Source organism: Chlorocebus sabaeus, chromosome 22 (genome assembly GCF_047675955.1).
Source record: "Chlorocebus sabaeus isolate Y175 chromosome 22, mChlSab1.0.hap1, whole genome shotgun sequence".
Taxonomy (NCBI): Eukaryota; Metazoa; Chordata; class Mammalia; order Primates; family Cercopithecidae; genus Chlorocebus; species Chlorocebus sabaeus.
In genome coordinates this window covers 83,851,577-83,868,736 of record NC_132925.1, presented here as the reverse complement: position 1 = coordinate 83,868,736, position 17,160 = coordinate 83,851,577, and the positions used below count along the sequence as shown (strand labels likewise).

The 17,160-nt window shown below is 40.5% G+C and overlaps 1 protein-coding gene across 15 annotated transcripts in view; it reads right to left on the bottom strand.

Moving 5' to 3' along the window:
• ERC2 (ELKS/RAB6-interacting/CAST family member 2) overlaps nt 1-17,160 on the bottom strand; it is a 970,222-nt gene that overhangs the window by 379,602 nt on the left and 573,460 nt on the right. For all 15 annotated transcript variants that reach the window (XR_012090621.1, XR_012090622.1, XR_012090620.1 and 12 more), the window contains one exon: nt 543-703. Coding sequence is in view for 11 of the 15 variants with exons in the window: in XM_073010025.1 (XP_072866126.1) it covers nt 543-703 (161 nt within the window). In the remaining 4 variants the exon portion in view is untranslated. The remainder of the gene's footprint in view (nt 1-542; nt 704-17,160) is intronic.

The following is a 17,160-nucleotide window of genomic DNA, read 5'->3' as shown; positions in this document are numbered from 1 at the left end:
AGGGATGTGGGATTTCCAACCTATTTTTATAAGCCCAGCAAATCAGAGTTTCACTTTCTAAACAAAGAGGTGCCAACCTTGAGACTCTGCAAGAGCCAACACAAACCAGGCATTGTACCCAAGTGAAAAGAATATAATTAGCAAAGTTATAGTCACAATTAGGAAATACCTCCTCGGAAAAGTTTCCAGTTTACTCTGAGCAGCACTCAAATTACCATTGTGCTTAACGAGGCCTCCGTCTCTTGGCTGGCTCAGACCTTTCCAACAGATCTGTGAATCCCAGCACCATCCACAAAACACAGACACCCAAAATCTAGAGCTGGATCTATATTTTTTTCAGTGACAGATGTGAGAAATGTGCAAACGGAGACACCAAAGTTACAATTAAAACATAAGAAACGTACTTTCAGAAATGACCAGGCAAGTGTGAGCTAAATTATTCTTTCTCTGAGCTCTTTCTTCATCTTCTCTAGCCCTTCCCCTTTCCCACTCTCAAGAGAGGCTAGAAGAGAGAGGCTACAAAAGCAACAATGGGTGCTCACTTCATCTCCAGGATCTCCTCCAGCTGTTTCCTCCTCTCAATCCGGAGGTTGGCCAAGTGCGCTTCTTTTTCGGCCAGGGACTGCTGTGTGGAGGCGAGGCGTGCTTTGGTGGCATCCAGTTCCTGTCTGGTCTTCTCCAGTGCATTCATCAGTTCCTCTATCTGAAAGGCACATGGAGCTCTGTGTGTTATTTCTCCTTCATTCAAGCACAAGACATCCCTTGCTAGCCTGTGTTCCAACAATAAACACAAAGGAATCATAGGGATCCTCGAACTGGGCCGCTGTGTCTTGGAGCCCTTTCTTTCTTTGTCATTGAAACTATGAGGATGCAAACACCTAAGAATGATATAATGGACTCTGGGGAGTTGTGGGGAAAAGCTGGGAGGAGGTTGAGTAATAAAAGACTACACACTAGGTTCAGTGTATACTGCTCGGGTGATGGTTGCACCAAAATCTCACAAATCACCACTAAAGAGCTTACTCATGTAACTAAATATCACCTGTTCCCCCAAAACCTATGGAAATAAAAAATTAAAACAAAACAGAACAAAAATCCTTAAAAAAATGTTTCAAACACAAGAAATGTCCAAATTTCTCCAAGGTCCTTGTTCAATTGGATTGCCCAATAACCTTTATAAAAACTACTTAATGTATTTATTAGAATTGGGGGTGAATAGCTTGACCCAATTTCAACCTCTGTTTGGCAAAAGTCTCAGATACTTCCTCACCACTGAAGGAAGGCAACACTCAAAAGGCATTTTGCCCAGCACAATATACTTCTGTGTGTAGGCCCCAGAGTACTTTGACAGAAAGAATCTACGTGTTTCAAATTCGGTCACATTTTAACCTATCAAAGCCGTGTTTGGTAAAAGCTATTCGATGTCCAGGGAGCCTCAGGAGTCCCTCTCACCTCACCTCCCAGCCTTACATTCAGGAAGCAAGGTTTGGCCAAAGGTAAACAGAATTCCAGCCACAAAAGGTTCAAGTTTGGTTTGCCCCTGAAGTTTGAGAGGGTTCTAAACTTGAAATAAATGACATGTAACTTTTATAGGGTGCTAATACACCATAGAAATAAGCCAGACTATCAAATATCCAGGGTTTTCAGCCAGGTCCCAAAAAATGAGACCCGGGAGCCCTGAGGCAAAGCCTTATCCTCCCCAAACCTTTGGGGACTTTTAAAAGGCAACACACAACAAAAAAGGCTGGTGTTTATGTTTCCGTTCCAAAGACTTCCGTGGAGCAAGCTGGTAAAATGCCATCCCTTGCACAGATGTAGGCTGTGTCCACCCTGCTGATCCAAAATCATGATTCCAGGAAGTTTCTAGATTCGAGTTGATGTTTGGCTTTCTAAAACACTCCTTCCAGCTGAACTTGGCAGAATAGGCTCATCCATCACTAAAGTCAACAGAACGCCCTTCAAAATGTGTCAATGACATGTTAAGTTCCAATTCATAAAGACTTTCTACACAATTTCTGCAGTTTTACATGGAATTTATTCAGAATAAGCATTATAGTTTACATCCAAGGTAAATTACATGCTTTTAAGATTTAGAAAACCCTTCATTTTGCCCTGATAAAAAGAGGAAATTTAATGATCATGTAATTTAAATCAAAGCCAAAACCAAAAAGAGTTTAAAAAGCAAGGAATATAAAGAATGACCTATGAAAGTGACAAAACCACCCCTATTTAACTGTAGAGTAAATTGCATTACTCTTTAACTTTACAAATCTATACAGTTTAAAAAGTATTAATAAACTTTTTAGTTTCTCATATAAGTTCACAGAACATCACAAATATGACTAGAAACCCAAAGCAATATGTGATGAACTTAAAGCAGAGTTTTAAGTTTTCCTCCCTTTTTCTATTTTTGATACACTCAATAGCAGTGACCCCCAAAAACTCAGAATTATGATCATTCCATATGCCAATTCAGATAGTCTGCCTGACCCTCCATATGAGATGGTCTGTGTCCTCATGATTCCTTTTCTGTCATAAATCGTTCTTTATTTCAAACATAATATTGACTTCAGAGGAGTGAGAGGTCTCCATTATTCTCATTTGTTCAATCTCTCTCATTCATCGAAGCTGACCTATCTGCAATCTGTAGACACGCAGTTATTCAGCTGGGTTTCCAAGTCTTAGATCACCTGCCACCGGACCACTTAAGGCAAACACTAGCTAGTTCTACATTAACCCAACTTTAAATGACACTTTAACCTAATGATTTCAGGCTGCTCCAGCCATTTCAGCAACAAGCACATGGAGAAACCTAGGTACCTGGGAGACATAATCCAGAGTTGTAAGTGATGGAGATGCCACTGGCCTCAAACATCAGTAAATGCTAGTATCAGATGAGACGAAACTGCTCCTCTCAACACCTTGGAAGCAGAGTTTTAAAATAAGTTCCCACACCAAGCTCCTCACTCTTCCTAATTTGTGTGGCCCTGGACAGTGAGTATTGCACACCGAGGACCATGTGGGGCACTGGCCTCAGAATACATCCTTCTAGTCTTAGCACTGTTTCTCTCTGTGACTTTTTGCAAACAATAATTATACCCTTGGAATCTCAGTTTCCTAGATGATGCCCATGAGTTCTTCCTGTGTTTAATATTCTAGAGACCTGAAAGCTGTTTCCTTTGCTGCCAAAACAAGAGCCTTAGAAAGCAAAAAATATGTCCCCTGGTGTGGTGATCATTAGGGTGGTTTCACAATATCCTAGTTCCCTTCCTTACAGGCACGTGGTAGGACTACATTTCCCCTCACCCTTCGAATTGGCTGTGGCTTTGGCCAATTAAAACCACTGTCATTTCCAGGTAGAAACATTTAAATGGTAGCGTTCAACTCCAGCGTTACCCTTTCCCTGCCATGGTGACCGTAGAAGCAAGTTTCAGACGACATCATCTTCAGCCTGAGTCCCCGAGTGACCACAATGAAGCCCAGGGCAAACTCACATCACATAGGCAAAATATAAACCTTGTTGTGCTTCCCCACTGAGATTGGGGGTGGTTACTCCCAGCATAACCTGGCCTATCTTCACTGATGAACTGTCTGACTCTTTTTTTTTTTTTCTTTTTTTTTGAGACGGAGTCTTGCTCTGCCACCAGGCTAAAGTGCAGTGACATGATTTTGGCTCACTGCAATCTCGGCCTCCTGGGTTCAAGTGATTCTCCTGCCTCAGCCTCCCGAGTAGCTGGGATTATAGGTGCGTGCCACCACACCCAGCTAATTTTTGTATTTTTAGTAGAGACGGGGTTTCACCATGTTGACCAGGATGGTCTCAATCTCCTGAACTCGTGATCCACCCGCCTTGGCCTCCCAAAGTGCTGGGATTACAGGCGTGAGCCAACTGCCTGATTCTTATCAAGTTCTCTATGACTGCCTCCATCTCCCCACCACAGTCATCTCTCATCAAGAGGAAAGTGCTTGTTATTCTTGCTGTCACATGGTATTTCTACTCTTGCAGGCCACAAGTAACTCCCTTCTTGCCAAATGTCTTTTCTTAATGTGTAGTTTGCACAGCTAAACACATCCCCAAGTCTCTATCCCTTCTTTGAAATACCATTTTAACTGACTGATTGTATATATGTAGTTTGTGTCTTCATCACCAGATTAGAACCATGGCATTATTATGGTGTGAGTGAGATGAGCTCCTCATCTTTCTCAGCTTCCATTTCCTCATCCACATTTACCTCAAGAGGTAAATAGGGAACCCTATTGCTTGCCTATCAGATGATTGTGGGCACATTAAGTGAGATGATGTAGCCCATAAGGCATTTATTCCTCTTCTTCTGATACCAAGAAATTAATTTTTTTTCTGATAATAAGAATAAAGTGTGGCCAGGCACAGTGGCTCATACCTGTAATCCCAAAACTTTGGGAGGCCAGGGCCAGTGGATCACTTGATCACAAATGGTGACCCCAGGAGTTTGAGACCAGGCTGGGCAACATAGCAAAACTCCATCCCTACAAAAAGTACAAAAAAAAATGTAGCCAGGCTTGGTGATATGCACCTATAGTCCCAGCTACCCTAGAGGGCTGAGGCAAGGGGATCACCTGAGCCTGGGAGGTCAAAACTGCAATGAGCTGTATTATGCCACTGCACTCCAGGCTGGGTGACTGAGTGAGATCCTGTCTCAAAGAAAAAAGAAAGAATAAAGTATATTCATTGTAAAAAGTATGAAAGATCCAGGTATGAAAATGGACGAAATCTTTCTTCTTAAGATTAAATAATAACACCATTTTTAGTTAAGATTCTCCCAAATCCCACCACCTAGAGGTAAACATTATAAACATTGTTATAATTTCTATATGTATTTGTGTATACATAATTGAGATGCTACATATAAATATATACATAATTTTGTATATAACTGATAAATGATGAGCATTTTTCTTTTGTAATTAAATTGTCTTTTAGAAATACAATTTTAATGTGTGAGCAGTGCTCTATCCACTCCTCATCTTCCTGAAACTGATGCTTCTCTTAGTGTTATGGTCTGAAAGTTTATGTACCCCCACAATTCATATGTTGAAATTCTAACCCCTAAGATGATAGCATTAAGGGGTGAGGACTTTGGGAAGTGATTAGGTCATGGGGGCAGAGCCCTCCTATATGGGATTAGTGACCTTATGAAAGAAGCCTAAAGGAGTCTGTATATTCCCTTTCACCATGTAGGGAAACAGCAAGATGTCAGCAGTTTGCAACCCAGGAGAGGGCCCTTACCAGAATCTGACCATGCTGGCACCTTGGTCTTAGACTTCCTAGCCTCCAGAATGTGAGAAATACATTTCTGTTATGTATAAGCCACCTACTCTATGGTATTTTGTTAGAGTAGCCCAAATGGACTAAGACACTTAGGAACCTGTTCCCCTGTTTATTTTGCAAATTACTCATCTTCCTGCAGCCCATACCTGGGTCTTTCTCCTTGTGACTCCGTCCTAGAGGCATTTCCACCATCCACATAGAAATACAGGGAATGCATTGAGGTCTGTCTCCACAGTTCTCACCTCTACGTAGATACCTCTCCAAACCTTATCTCCTTTTTCCTCACTTGACCTCTTTCACATGTACCTAACCACCTGTTGATCACTTCCATCTGGATGTCCTAATACTTTAAACTGAGGATGACCAAAATCCAACTCTTGATCCATATTACACCTGCCTAACCCAAACCCCTATCACCTGTCCTCACCCTCCCAACTTGCCGCTCCCTAACACATCCACCATTTTGGTCCAAGGCCCTGACCTTTTCTCAGTCATTCATGTTTAAGACCTCAGAGCCACATTATCTTCTCCTTCCTCTTTTACTTTCCATTCATCACCAACTCCTAGAGTTCTATTTTGGAAACGTTTCTTGAATCCATCATTCCCTTCTATCATTACTTTTGACACCCCAAGCTCAGGTCGCTTCCCCTCCCACATGTATAATAAGGTTGAACATAATTATGCATGCATACATATATGTATATATATGTGGGCTTTCACATATATATACATATGCTCACGTGTGTATCCCTAGCCTCTGTCTCTACCCTTACCCCTAAGTGAGGACACGGCTTTGCCCGATCATCTGTAACAATAGTACTTCCAGTATTATATGAAGCAATGATTGTAGAGCTCTTAGTGCTGAGCCTGGCAAAGATGAAAACACTTAGTATATTCTTAACACAAGAGGCGGAGCAGCATAGTGACTTAGAAACATAATTCAGGAGCTAGACTGCCACTTACTAGATGTATAAATTCACTCTAAGTGAATTATAACTTTTCTTCCCAGGTGGAAAAATTGATTTCATGTAAGAAAAATAAAATAGTATTTACATTTAATAAATAATATTCAATGAGGACTATGACAAAATTATAGAATAAACTGTTTACCTTCATGAAAGAACCTAGACAAAATTTTCTAGGTTTCTCAACTAAACTCAGAGGCAAAATTTGCTTTAAATATGTATTAATTATTACCATTGCTATGTGAAAATTAGGTTATAGTAATTTTTACTCAAATTATATTAAAATGCCCAGAATATGGATTATTTGGGGACAATATAAGAATAGAATTGACTTTTTAAAAAATGTTAGCTTTAGGGGCTACATATATGTATTTATTACATAGGTATACTGCACGTGGGAATTGGGTTTCTATGTGTACCCATCACCCAAATATTGAACATTATACCCAATAGGTACTTCTTCAAACTTCATCCCCCTTCTTCCCTCCCTGCTTTATGAAAAAGAAGGAAATCAGGTCCTTTGCAGCAACAAGGATGGAGCTGGAGGCCATTATCCTACACGAACTAACTCAGAAGGAGAAAATCAAGTACCACATGTTCTCACGTGTAAGTGGCAGCTAAACAATGAATTACAAAACTCTGAGCCTCAAGTACCTCTTGTGAAATGGAGCTAATAACATAACTTAGCTCAAAGGGTTTTTATGATGATTAAATGGGTTCACATGGGCAACGCTCTCAGCACAATGCCTAGTACTCAGTAGTGCCACAGAAGTGTCAGCTCTTATTAAAGCAGTGCCCAGTAAGTATTCAGCCCATCTATGTCTGCATATTGCTCCATTCACCAATGCTCAACCACACATACACATGCACATATACCCCTGGACTGCCCTATATTCACTCCTCTGCTTACCAAAACTGCCCATTCTTTAAGGCCGTCTACACCTGACCTCCTTCACAGCTTGCAGTGATCAAAAGCCAGAGCTCTAGAAGCAGTCAGATCTGGGTCAAGTTTTGGTTCCACCTATAAGATCTCTGACCTTAGGCCAGTCTTAACCGAATGTTTCCTAAACTTTGCTGTACGTTAGAATCCCTTGGGAAGCTTTTAAAAATGTTGATGCCGTGGTCACACTGCTCCTAATTAAATCAAAATATTTGAGGGTGGGAGCCAGGCATCTGTATTTTATTAAAGATCCAGGTGATTCCAAAGTGCAGCCATGTCTGGGAACCCTAGACATTACTGACCTCTCTAAGCCTACAGATCCTCCCCTATAAAGTGGAGAGGGGGCAGAAGCAGCCACACAGGATTGACATAAGTGTAAAGTGAAATAATGCATGGCAAGTACCCTGCCTAATACCCTGGAAGGCGCCAGCACGTGCCCATTCCTAGCCACACTACTTTCACCCAACCTGAGTGCCTTCAGTTTTCATTGCCTGCACCCATTCTGCACAATACTTATGCTTAGTTGCTATAGTACAACTGGATTACAATCCCTGGAGGGCAGAGACTGTATCTCCATCTTCTTTGGAAGTCCCTTCAGCACCTGACATAGCACCAGTATCCACACTCAATAAATACCTGTGCAATGGGAGGAAGGGGAGCACAAAGACGTGATTCTGAAACACCCTCCTTTGACCCACTTAGTGCAATGATGGATGAAGTGTAAGTCCAAACTTGATACTTTCCTACCCCATAAATCAGTGGTCCCTTCGCCATCCTCAACAAATGTCCTTCAAGTTCTTGCTCTCTGTTTGCTTCAAGCACCTTCTCTTTGCTATGGGGACGAGGGGGCTCAGTTACTTGGCTCCTGAAAGGATGGAGGCCCTGTGTTCGCTGCCACCTCAGCAGCTGCCTGGAGAACCCAGGAACTTGTGAGTTTCACAGAGACACAAAAAAGATGTCTCAGGTTCTGCGCTGGCACAGAAGCATGTGGCTTTTAGTCCTGCTATGCATTCCACAGGCTCTGTCCTGGGACCTGGGAGATACACACTCCCTTCCTTCATTCCACCACCTTGCTGGGCATCTCCCACATGCCAGGCACTCTGCTGGACACTAGCCACAGGTCTGTCTTCAGAAGGGTTTCCACAGGGAAGTTGGGAATCAACAAATTACTTAATCACAATTGTGATTTTAAAGAAAAGTACCGGGTGGTGCAAATGAATAAAACAACAGCCCATCCTGCACTAGGCACTGTGACTGGCCTCCCTAAGGCAGGCAACTCAAGTAGCCTGGGGAAGTGCAGGTGATAGCCCTGGCTGGAGGAGGCCCTGTGTTCCCATTCTTTAGAAAAATGCTAGTTGGAGAATCACAGTAATTAAGAGACAATAAAAGCTTTTGACAGTCCAGCAGGAAAGCAACCCACTTGTCTCTATTTAACACAGCATGTGCTTCTTCTAGAAGTACATCTATTAGTAATTCACCAGACAATAATATTTCCTGGGGAAAAAAGTATTAGAAAAGGTGTTTAATTGCTAAAATGTCATTTTCAGTGAAAACAGGATTCAAAGCCACCTCAGAAGTCTTCTAGAATATTCTAGATGTTTCACTTAAAATAATTTCCTAAAAGGTCCTCAATGTGGCAAGAGTGGAATTCTGATTTTATATCTAAGATTACATTTTTAAAATACATAGGTTTGGTGTTACATATCTAGAACACAATAAAAATTTCTTCAAACTAGATGTTGATTTGGCCTCATGAATTACAAAAAAAGAAAAAAACCCTGAATAATTGTGTCCATTTCTGATTGTATTAGTCATTCTATGTTGCAGATCATTAAAACTCTCTTTTAAAATAGTTGTTACCAGGAAATATTCAACTGTATTTGAATAATTCATAACTGTTCACTTTCAGAATAATGAAGTCATCACCTGGCTTTCTAAAACGTCCAGTGTTTACGCATGGCTCTGGAGAAATCATTGGATCTTTTAAAGTGAACAGTGGAGCCTTAAAACAATAAAATAAAAAACCCGTTTAAGACCTTAAATCATTAACATGTGTCGACTTAAACTTACACATACATTTGTGTTGTTTAACTAAATATTTGAAAACCAGCCTCTCTCTCAGTTATCTGCCAGGACCCCACTCTGGGTTCCATGCATCTCTTCCTGACGCGTGGCAGCTTCCTGTGCTTTTCAAGAGGCTTGCTTGGCAAGAGCTGATCCTCAAATATTTTGATAAAGCTATTTTTTCCCCTTAAATTATATGTCAGCATGGAGTTGGTGTGTATTTTGTGTTAATGATTTGGAATTTTTAAAGCTATATTTTAAAAACAGACAGGCTCTTCTGAGTTAGGCTCCACCATCCATCCTGGTTTCCTGTCCTCATTCCATCCTGAGTGCAAGAGGATGGTAGTTTTCAGTTTGCACCAGAACACAGAGCCAACGAAACCCCCACATCCCAGGTTGCAGCAAATCTGGAATGTGAATTGGTCCTGTGGGAATAGCTAGACTTGGCCCAGCTCAACTCTGGGCACAGAAGGTCACCCTGAGATCAAAAAGTGAAGATAAACGCTTAAACCCCCTCCTCAGCAGCAGCAACTTCTCTGACAGTGATGCTGGAGGCCGAAGGATCTGTTAAAACAAGGACTACTAATCTTATTTTTCCAATTACCTTTATCTGACATTTCTATCTCTTCCTCCCTCCCACCTCCCCACTGCAGCCTTAGAGTGACACCTTTTGGAAAAGGTTGAAACTGAAAATCCCCAGACTGCTCTAGGCCTGGACCTGACCATCCTTAAGACTGTGTTTGTAATTTGTTTTCTTCTCACTGAAGTTTAAGCATCAAGGAGCTTTGCTTACATTGGTTGCGTCCTTCTCCTGCAAACAAGTGCCCACATCAAGAGTTTGGGCTCAAACTCTTTTGATTTTTACAACATTTTACATTCTGCCTTTCCTCTTCTCTTCCCAGGCTTATTAACAAAACTTCACACCACAATAAGAGAAGGATAGAGAAGAAATGTGCAAAAATACATACATCTGACTTAAGAGTCTGTTAAATGAGAAAATGTCAGAATACAAATGAATGACACTTTCTCCAAAATGCCCTTGAGCACTCTTCATTCCAGATGGGATTGGGCTCAGTGGAACTTCCTCAAGAAAAAGGCTGTGGGGATGTGCTTCTGGATATGTGGTGTAGGTATATCTCGAGCAACTGGGAGGCTTTATTACACATTTGTCACAGTTCTGCAGCATGGCAAAGAGATGGCCTTCTCTCTAACAGCCTAGGACATTCTTGAGAAGCAGTACAGACATAGTGAAGGATGTGGACTCTGAAGTCAGAAAGCTTGGGTCCCCATCAGGCCCCAGCTACATGCTGACGGCGTGATTTTAGTAAAGGAGCTTGACCTCTATGTACGTCAATTTCCCCTTCAGCAAAATGTAAGTAATAACTGCACCTTCCGGAGACCTTGTGAGGAATACGGGCACTACAACAGCGACACGCTTGGCACATAGTAAGCATGCAACCACCCGAGATTGTCATTAACAGTGGTATTAGCTTAAACACTAGTACTTAATTTTCAGCCTATAAGAGGATATATAAGCAAGACAATGGGTTGGATTTCCTATTTTTTAACATTTTCCAAAATATGCATCACATTTTTCATCTTCAATGGAAAGGTGAAAATTTTCACCATGAAACATGCTTTGTAATAAACCAAATTAATCATATACAAAATATGCATTGTTCATGTTTTAATCTTACTTAGGCTAAATTCCAAACATAAAGATGAAGGAACTGGAGAAGAAAATAGAGAAGCATTGCCCAATAGAACTTCCTGCAATGCTGGCAATGTTGTAACCTGTTCTGCTCAATATGTATGCCACTAACTACATGTGGCACTTCCAATGTGCCTGGTGCAAACCAGGAAATGAATTCTTTTAAATTTAACACTAATTAAAATTTAAATGTAAATAGTCACAGGTCTATTGGCTACTGCATTAGAAAGTGTAATATCAGAACATCTCATTTTCACAGCTTTGTTGTCCAATGGTGATGTTCAGAAATTATCTCAGTCTTTGTGGAACATTTACCTTTTTTGGTCATAGGAAAAAACATTTCAATTCTTTTAAATTCAGAATAAAGAATGAATTACTATTTGATTCAGTGGTTCTACTTCCTGGATTTATTTTAAGGATATATAATAAGGGATTTTCCCAGAGGAATTTACTCTAAGAATATAATAAACATATTCATCACAATGTTATTTATAAAAATCAGAATAAAAGCTTGTATGTATATAGATATATTTACATATATACACCCAATACATACATATACAAACATATATATGTATACATATCTTCAAAAAAATTAGTTACAAAAATTATGGAGTGTGTGTGAGTGTGTGTGAGAGACAGTGTGTGTGTGCGTGTGTGTGTGTGGTTTAAAAGTGTTACAAAGAAATTAAATAATAAATTATGGGCACCATATTGTTGAGATGTTGATCAGATATTAAACACTAAGCAAAAAGATTTAAGGTAAAGGAAAGATGCTCCTGAAATCTCAGGTGGGGAAAGCAGGTGGTAAACAGTAGATACAATACAATCTCAACTATGTGTTGGGATTTTTGTATATTTGTAGGAAAAACAAAAAGAGGGAAATGTATCAAACTATTCACGATGGCTTTGCTTTCAGGTTTAGGGATTTCATACTCATTATATATTTCTTTGTACTTATTGATAAAAATATATATTACAAATATTTACAAAAAGCGTAATTAAACCAATTTCAACTAAGAAAGATCTGCCTAGAAAATATTTCTGATCCCACGGAATAAGCAGTTGCAGGTAAACCATAGCCTCTAAAGGAGAGGTACGAAGCAGGCCTCCAGAAAAAGATGGGCCCTCTGGCGGCAGTTACAATGGCAGCTAACTTTAGCCAAAAGCACGTTAAGACGGGCTACTCTTTAAGGCAGAGGTACTTTGGTTCTGAGAGTCCCTTCAATTATACTGGTTATAATCCGGGTTCACTAGGGAGAGCCCAAGTGTTAGTGACTCTAGAGCTGTCACCAGTAATTCCTGCCACCTCCACCCTGCCCCATAATGCACTTTACTCATTTCACCTTGTTCTCTAATAAAGTTCCTATGGGTTTTGGAAGTCCAATGTGTTCATTTTCTTTCTTGTTTTGTTTGGTGCTTGTTTAGTTTTGTCTGATTTTGTTATTATCATTTTGTTTCTGCAGCACTCAAAATAAGCTGTGAGTCCCTAGAAAATCAAAACCATTTGTCCAGGCTATTTGGCCATCTCCATTAGCAGAGTCTGTTCACTCCCATTCAACAAATCAGGGTGGTATTCTCAAACAAACCCACTTTCTTATAATGCAAGGATCAGTGCTGGGGCAATTCCAAGGAAGGAGAAGAAAATGGGGTTCTTTTACTTTGAGTTCCCCTACTGACTTGGCTCTGGAAGAGACACCTATTGATGATGACAAATTTCAATCAGCTCAAATCAAGCCTGACTCCAAGCCTGATATCTCTGGATCCTTGCATCACAAGATCTACCTTGAGCAATAGGGAGTGGCTTCCCTGTATGTCACCTTGTTCTTTAAAGCACATGGAATCCAATGCACCCTTGCATCCTCCACCTGGCACAGCCTCTTCTCAAACACACAGTAGATAGTCAACAGATGTGGGAGGGAGGTTGGGAGGAAGAAAAGAAGAGAAGGAGCCATACTGTAGAAAGATAATCATTACTGGTGATTTAGATAATATCCTATTTGATTCTCACATATTCCCAAAGAAGCAGACCATTTAAATGATGGATAACTTAAGCTCAGAAAGAGTAAAAGATTTTCAGGTGGTTTACTTTTTACCAGGATCTGAGACTGATCGTTGAATACAAACATAATAGAATTGTCAGAGAGGACTCTACTGAGAGGCTCTGGGAGGAAACCCTGGACCACAAGACCCTCAAGGGCAAGAAAATCCCTGGTTCATCTTCTGTCACATAGTCAGCACCCACAAATGCATGGATGAACATAAATTAGTGATGGATCTTGGGTCCCTTTTGTTTCACTGTAGTAGAACAGTCATTATCTGTTTTGATCCCAGCACAGTTCCAAAATGCCTTAGATGACTTTTGTATTCTATTTAAGTTTTCCATTATTGTACAATAAATTATCATAAGCTTGGCTCCTCATAGTTCTACAGGTCAGAAGTCTAGGGAAGGTGTGACTGGGTTCTCCACTCAGAGTCTCATAAGGTTGCCATCAAGATATTGGCAGTCTACTTTCTCATCTGGAGCTCAGGGTCCTCTTCCAAGCTCATGGAGTTGAAAGATTATTCAATTCCTTGCAGATGTGGGTCTGAGGTCACCTTGTCATGTCCAGTTCATAGAGGCCACCTGTATTATTTGCCACATTGTCCCTTCAAATCTTTAAAGCTAGCAAATGGAGAATCTCCCTCACATCAAATCCATCTCAGGCTTTAACTCTCCTTTTTCAGTAAAAGCCCAGCACCATTTAAGGGCTCGCCTTAAGGATTAATTAAGTCAGGCCCACCAAAGATAATGTCCCTTTCTTAAAGTCAACTGTGCCAAATAACACACTTAATCATGTGAGTGACATCCCATCACATCCACAGTCACTATCCATAAGGTCGATGAGGCCATTCCCATACTCCAAAGGAAGAATCCCTCCACAAAATACCATAGCTTTGAAGACTTCAGCAGATAATTTTCATGTTGTAAATGCTGTCTAGTCCCAAGGATGACTACACACTAGGTGAAGCAACATTCAGATCAATGACTTGATACTGACTGAATCAGGAAATGAAATTGACTTTCTTAAGAGTCATGTGATAAAAAGGTCATAATTGTGTTCCCTTTTTATAAAACAAACCGTCACACACAAACACAAACACATACATTTTAAGTGTCATGTTTAGCAATAGCTACCAGTGCCTCTTTTGCTAATCCATAGGTACCACCAGCAGGTACTGGTTTCCTTATTATTATAATCCAGGTAAGTTAAAAAAAATCACAGTAAAGCTTTATCGTCCTCCAACTAAATATATCCTCCAGACTGCTGGCTTGGTTAGCTCTTCAGTGGGAGGAAAGCAAAAACCAGACATAATGTGCCAGAATGAAGTCTTCCGCTTCAATTTCTCCTTTATTTAAAACATTTTATAAGGGCTTTATGTTGACCCTATTGCTTCAGGAGAAGGAAATCCTCCCAAATGCGTCCCTAGGGCACAGCATCCCCCACAGTGTCTTGGCTCCCTTCTCTCAGCGATTACTGCGACATGGAAAAAATTCTTAATTGGTTAACCTTGGGAAAATCACTTCATACAGGGAAGACTCAGAACAAAGAACGCCCACCCAAACAGTCACTTCTTCCCATGTACAAAGCTCCTGGTGAGGAGTATGAGAGGCATCACACGAGCAAGGCTGACCGACAGAACTTAGCTGCATTTTAAAGCTAAATAGAGGGTTCCTATGCTTTCCTTCCATCTCCAAATGGAACAAGTACTCACGCAACCACAACAGCAGATCCACTAAACCTCGCCTCTCTTCCCATTATCAGCGTGCTGCTCAGCATCCTCCTTGTACCCCAGAAAAGGAGACTGCTTTCTGGCTGTCCAGCTGAACTAATGAGAGTGGGGGTTTTGACACTGGGCTCCCAGTACCAGTTACTCTGCTTCTCACCTGCTCCACACCAGAAATTATCCCCTAGCCCCTGCCAGGGGCTATGTATTGGTCCCAAGGGAGCCTGGCAGAGAGTGGGTGGATGGCAAAGGTCAAATTCAGCCCACTCCTATAAAAACAACCAAAGTACACATCCTGCTGTGAATAATTTTCATGCTTAAAATCAGCAACTTTTGTCTTTCTGGATTATCTTGATTCATGGAAACATTTACTGTTTATCTGAGCAGAAACAAAACACACTCAAATCTTAACATGTGACACTTTCACAACTGGGATGAAAAGCTATCTGCCAGATTGTACCATTTATATTCACATATTAAACTCCAAGCTTCACCAAATACCTGTACCATGCTTTGGAAATAGACATCTACGTTTTCCCCCAAAGGACACATTTTCTACGATGTATGTCTTTAAACTATATCTTCAAAATAAATGATTTTTCCCTAGTAGCTCTTCTCTGATTTAAAAAAAAAAATCACCATTTTCATTACCAATATGAGATTATAGTCTAGTCTCCTATAGAGTGATTAAACATAACTCTGCATCAAATGTAACTCTGATATCAAATAGTCTCAAGACAAATAAAAGTGAAAACATTGGATTCCTTGCTTTGTAAATGCCAAATGTTCACTCAAGGATCTAACTGTTTTAGCTGGGACTTTTTCTTTCTTGTACAGCTTCTGAAATATTTAAATTGCTTTGTTTAAAAATATTTCTTCTTATTTTTCCTCTCACTTCTTCAAGAATGTATAGCTATAATAAAACCATGATACCCAGAGTTCAAGAGGAAAAACAGCCTCAATATTTAAAATAAGTAATAATTATGCATATATCGAAATGAACACCCCATTTTGATGGGTCACATTCAGAAACCTTAAAGGCGCCTCTATCTGGGCAATAGTTCCTTTTGGACTAAAAACAATTAGGCTGTGTAATTTTGTGCTGAATCCCTTCAGATAACTGTGTGCGCACAGCCAGGCCACTTTCTCACTGGCGTGGAGGCCAGGGCTGTCAGGCCCACTCCTCTGGTTAATGTCAGTAGCACTATGTATAAAAGGTGACTCCAGTGTGTACAAATGTTGATCTTTAGAGAAGTCATGCCTAGACTCACACACACATCCACTCTTTCGCCCACTAGGTCAACAGCGGGAACAGAGGGCAGCCCAGGAAGGGACTTGCCAAGAGCAGAGGCTTATTTGTTAGGTTACATAGCCCTCAGGGACTTTCTTGCTTGAGATTAATCCATAATCCTGTTTCGTGTTTAAAAATTCAGGTTCTAAAAGCCTTGCCTATGAGACATTTTCAGAGGTGATGGAGAAATGTTCTCATGTACAGCAACAAATTAAGTGCCAGTGCAAGTGAGCACTGACAAGAAAGGAACTGTGTGGAATAGGTGGCACGACATTTTTGCCCTCATCCAAAATCATTTCTTTAAAGCTTCAAAATGGATACAGATCATATTTTAATGGCCAGAGTACCTGTAGGTAAAAATAGAATAAACACACACACACACACACAAGTTGAAACCATCTATGGCTTTTCTGATTGCTGTACAAGTAAAGCAAAATCAAGATGCCCTCTGATCGAAAATACAGCAGAGGTTCTGAAGAAATATAATATTCGCTGATGTGACTTCCAAACTAAATTTCATCTGAATACCAAATAGTAAGAAAGCCCTCATCTCAGCTTTGAACAATCCTATTTTTATTACATCAAAATTGTTTCTTCCCTTGCCAACCTCACTCTACCCCTTTTTGCTACAAACTTAATGTCCAGAAAGCTTCCTTTTACAACTCTAGCAGACCCAACCAAAAAAAGCAGGAATTCCTAATGCTGCAGAAACCATCATGAACATGTTCTCATCTGGATGAGTCTAATAACGTATAACTCACTCCAACTCTTCAGTGAAGAAAGACTCTGGGGGAAACACATTTCTGAACTAGATGGCCATGTGAACTCCTCAACACCCCAGATCACTGAGGTGTGGACAGAGCCAGCTGGCCTCGTGGCATCTTTTCCTTCAATTTAGAGAGAAAGAAAAGCATGACAGTTAATAATCCATATTGCCATTTCAATGTGTGACTCAGCCCATGTTCACAGTCATTCCTGCTAAGGTTTAACTTACAATGTTTGGCAACAGAGCTGACCTTTTAAAAGCCAAAGATGAGCATGGGAAGAGCATTTTCTCCCTGGACGCAACTTCTCTAGTCTAACAAAAGCAGCTCCAGTTTCCAAATATGAACA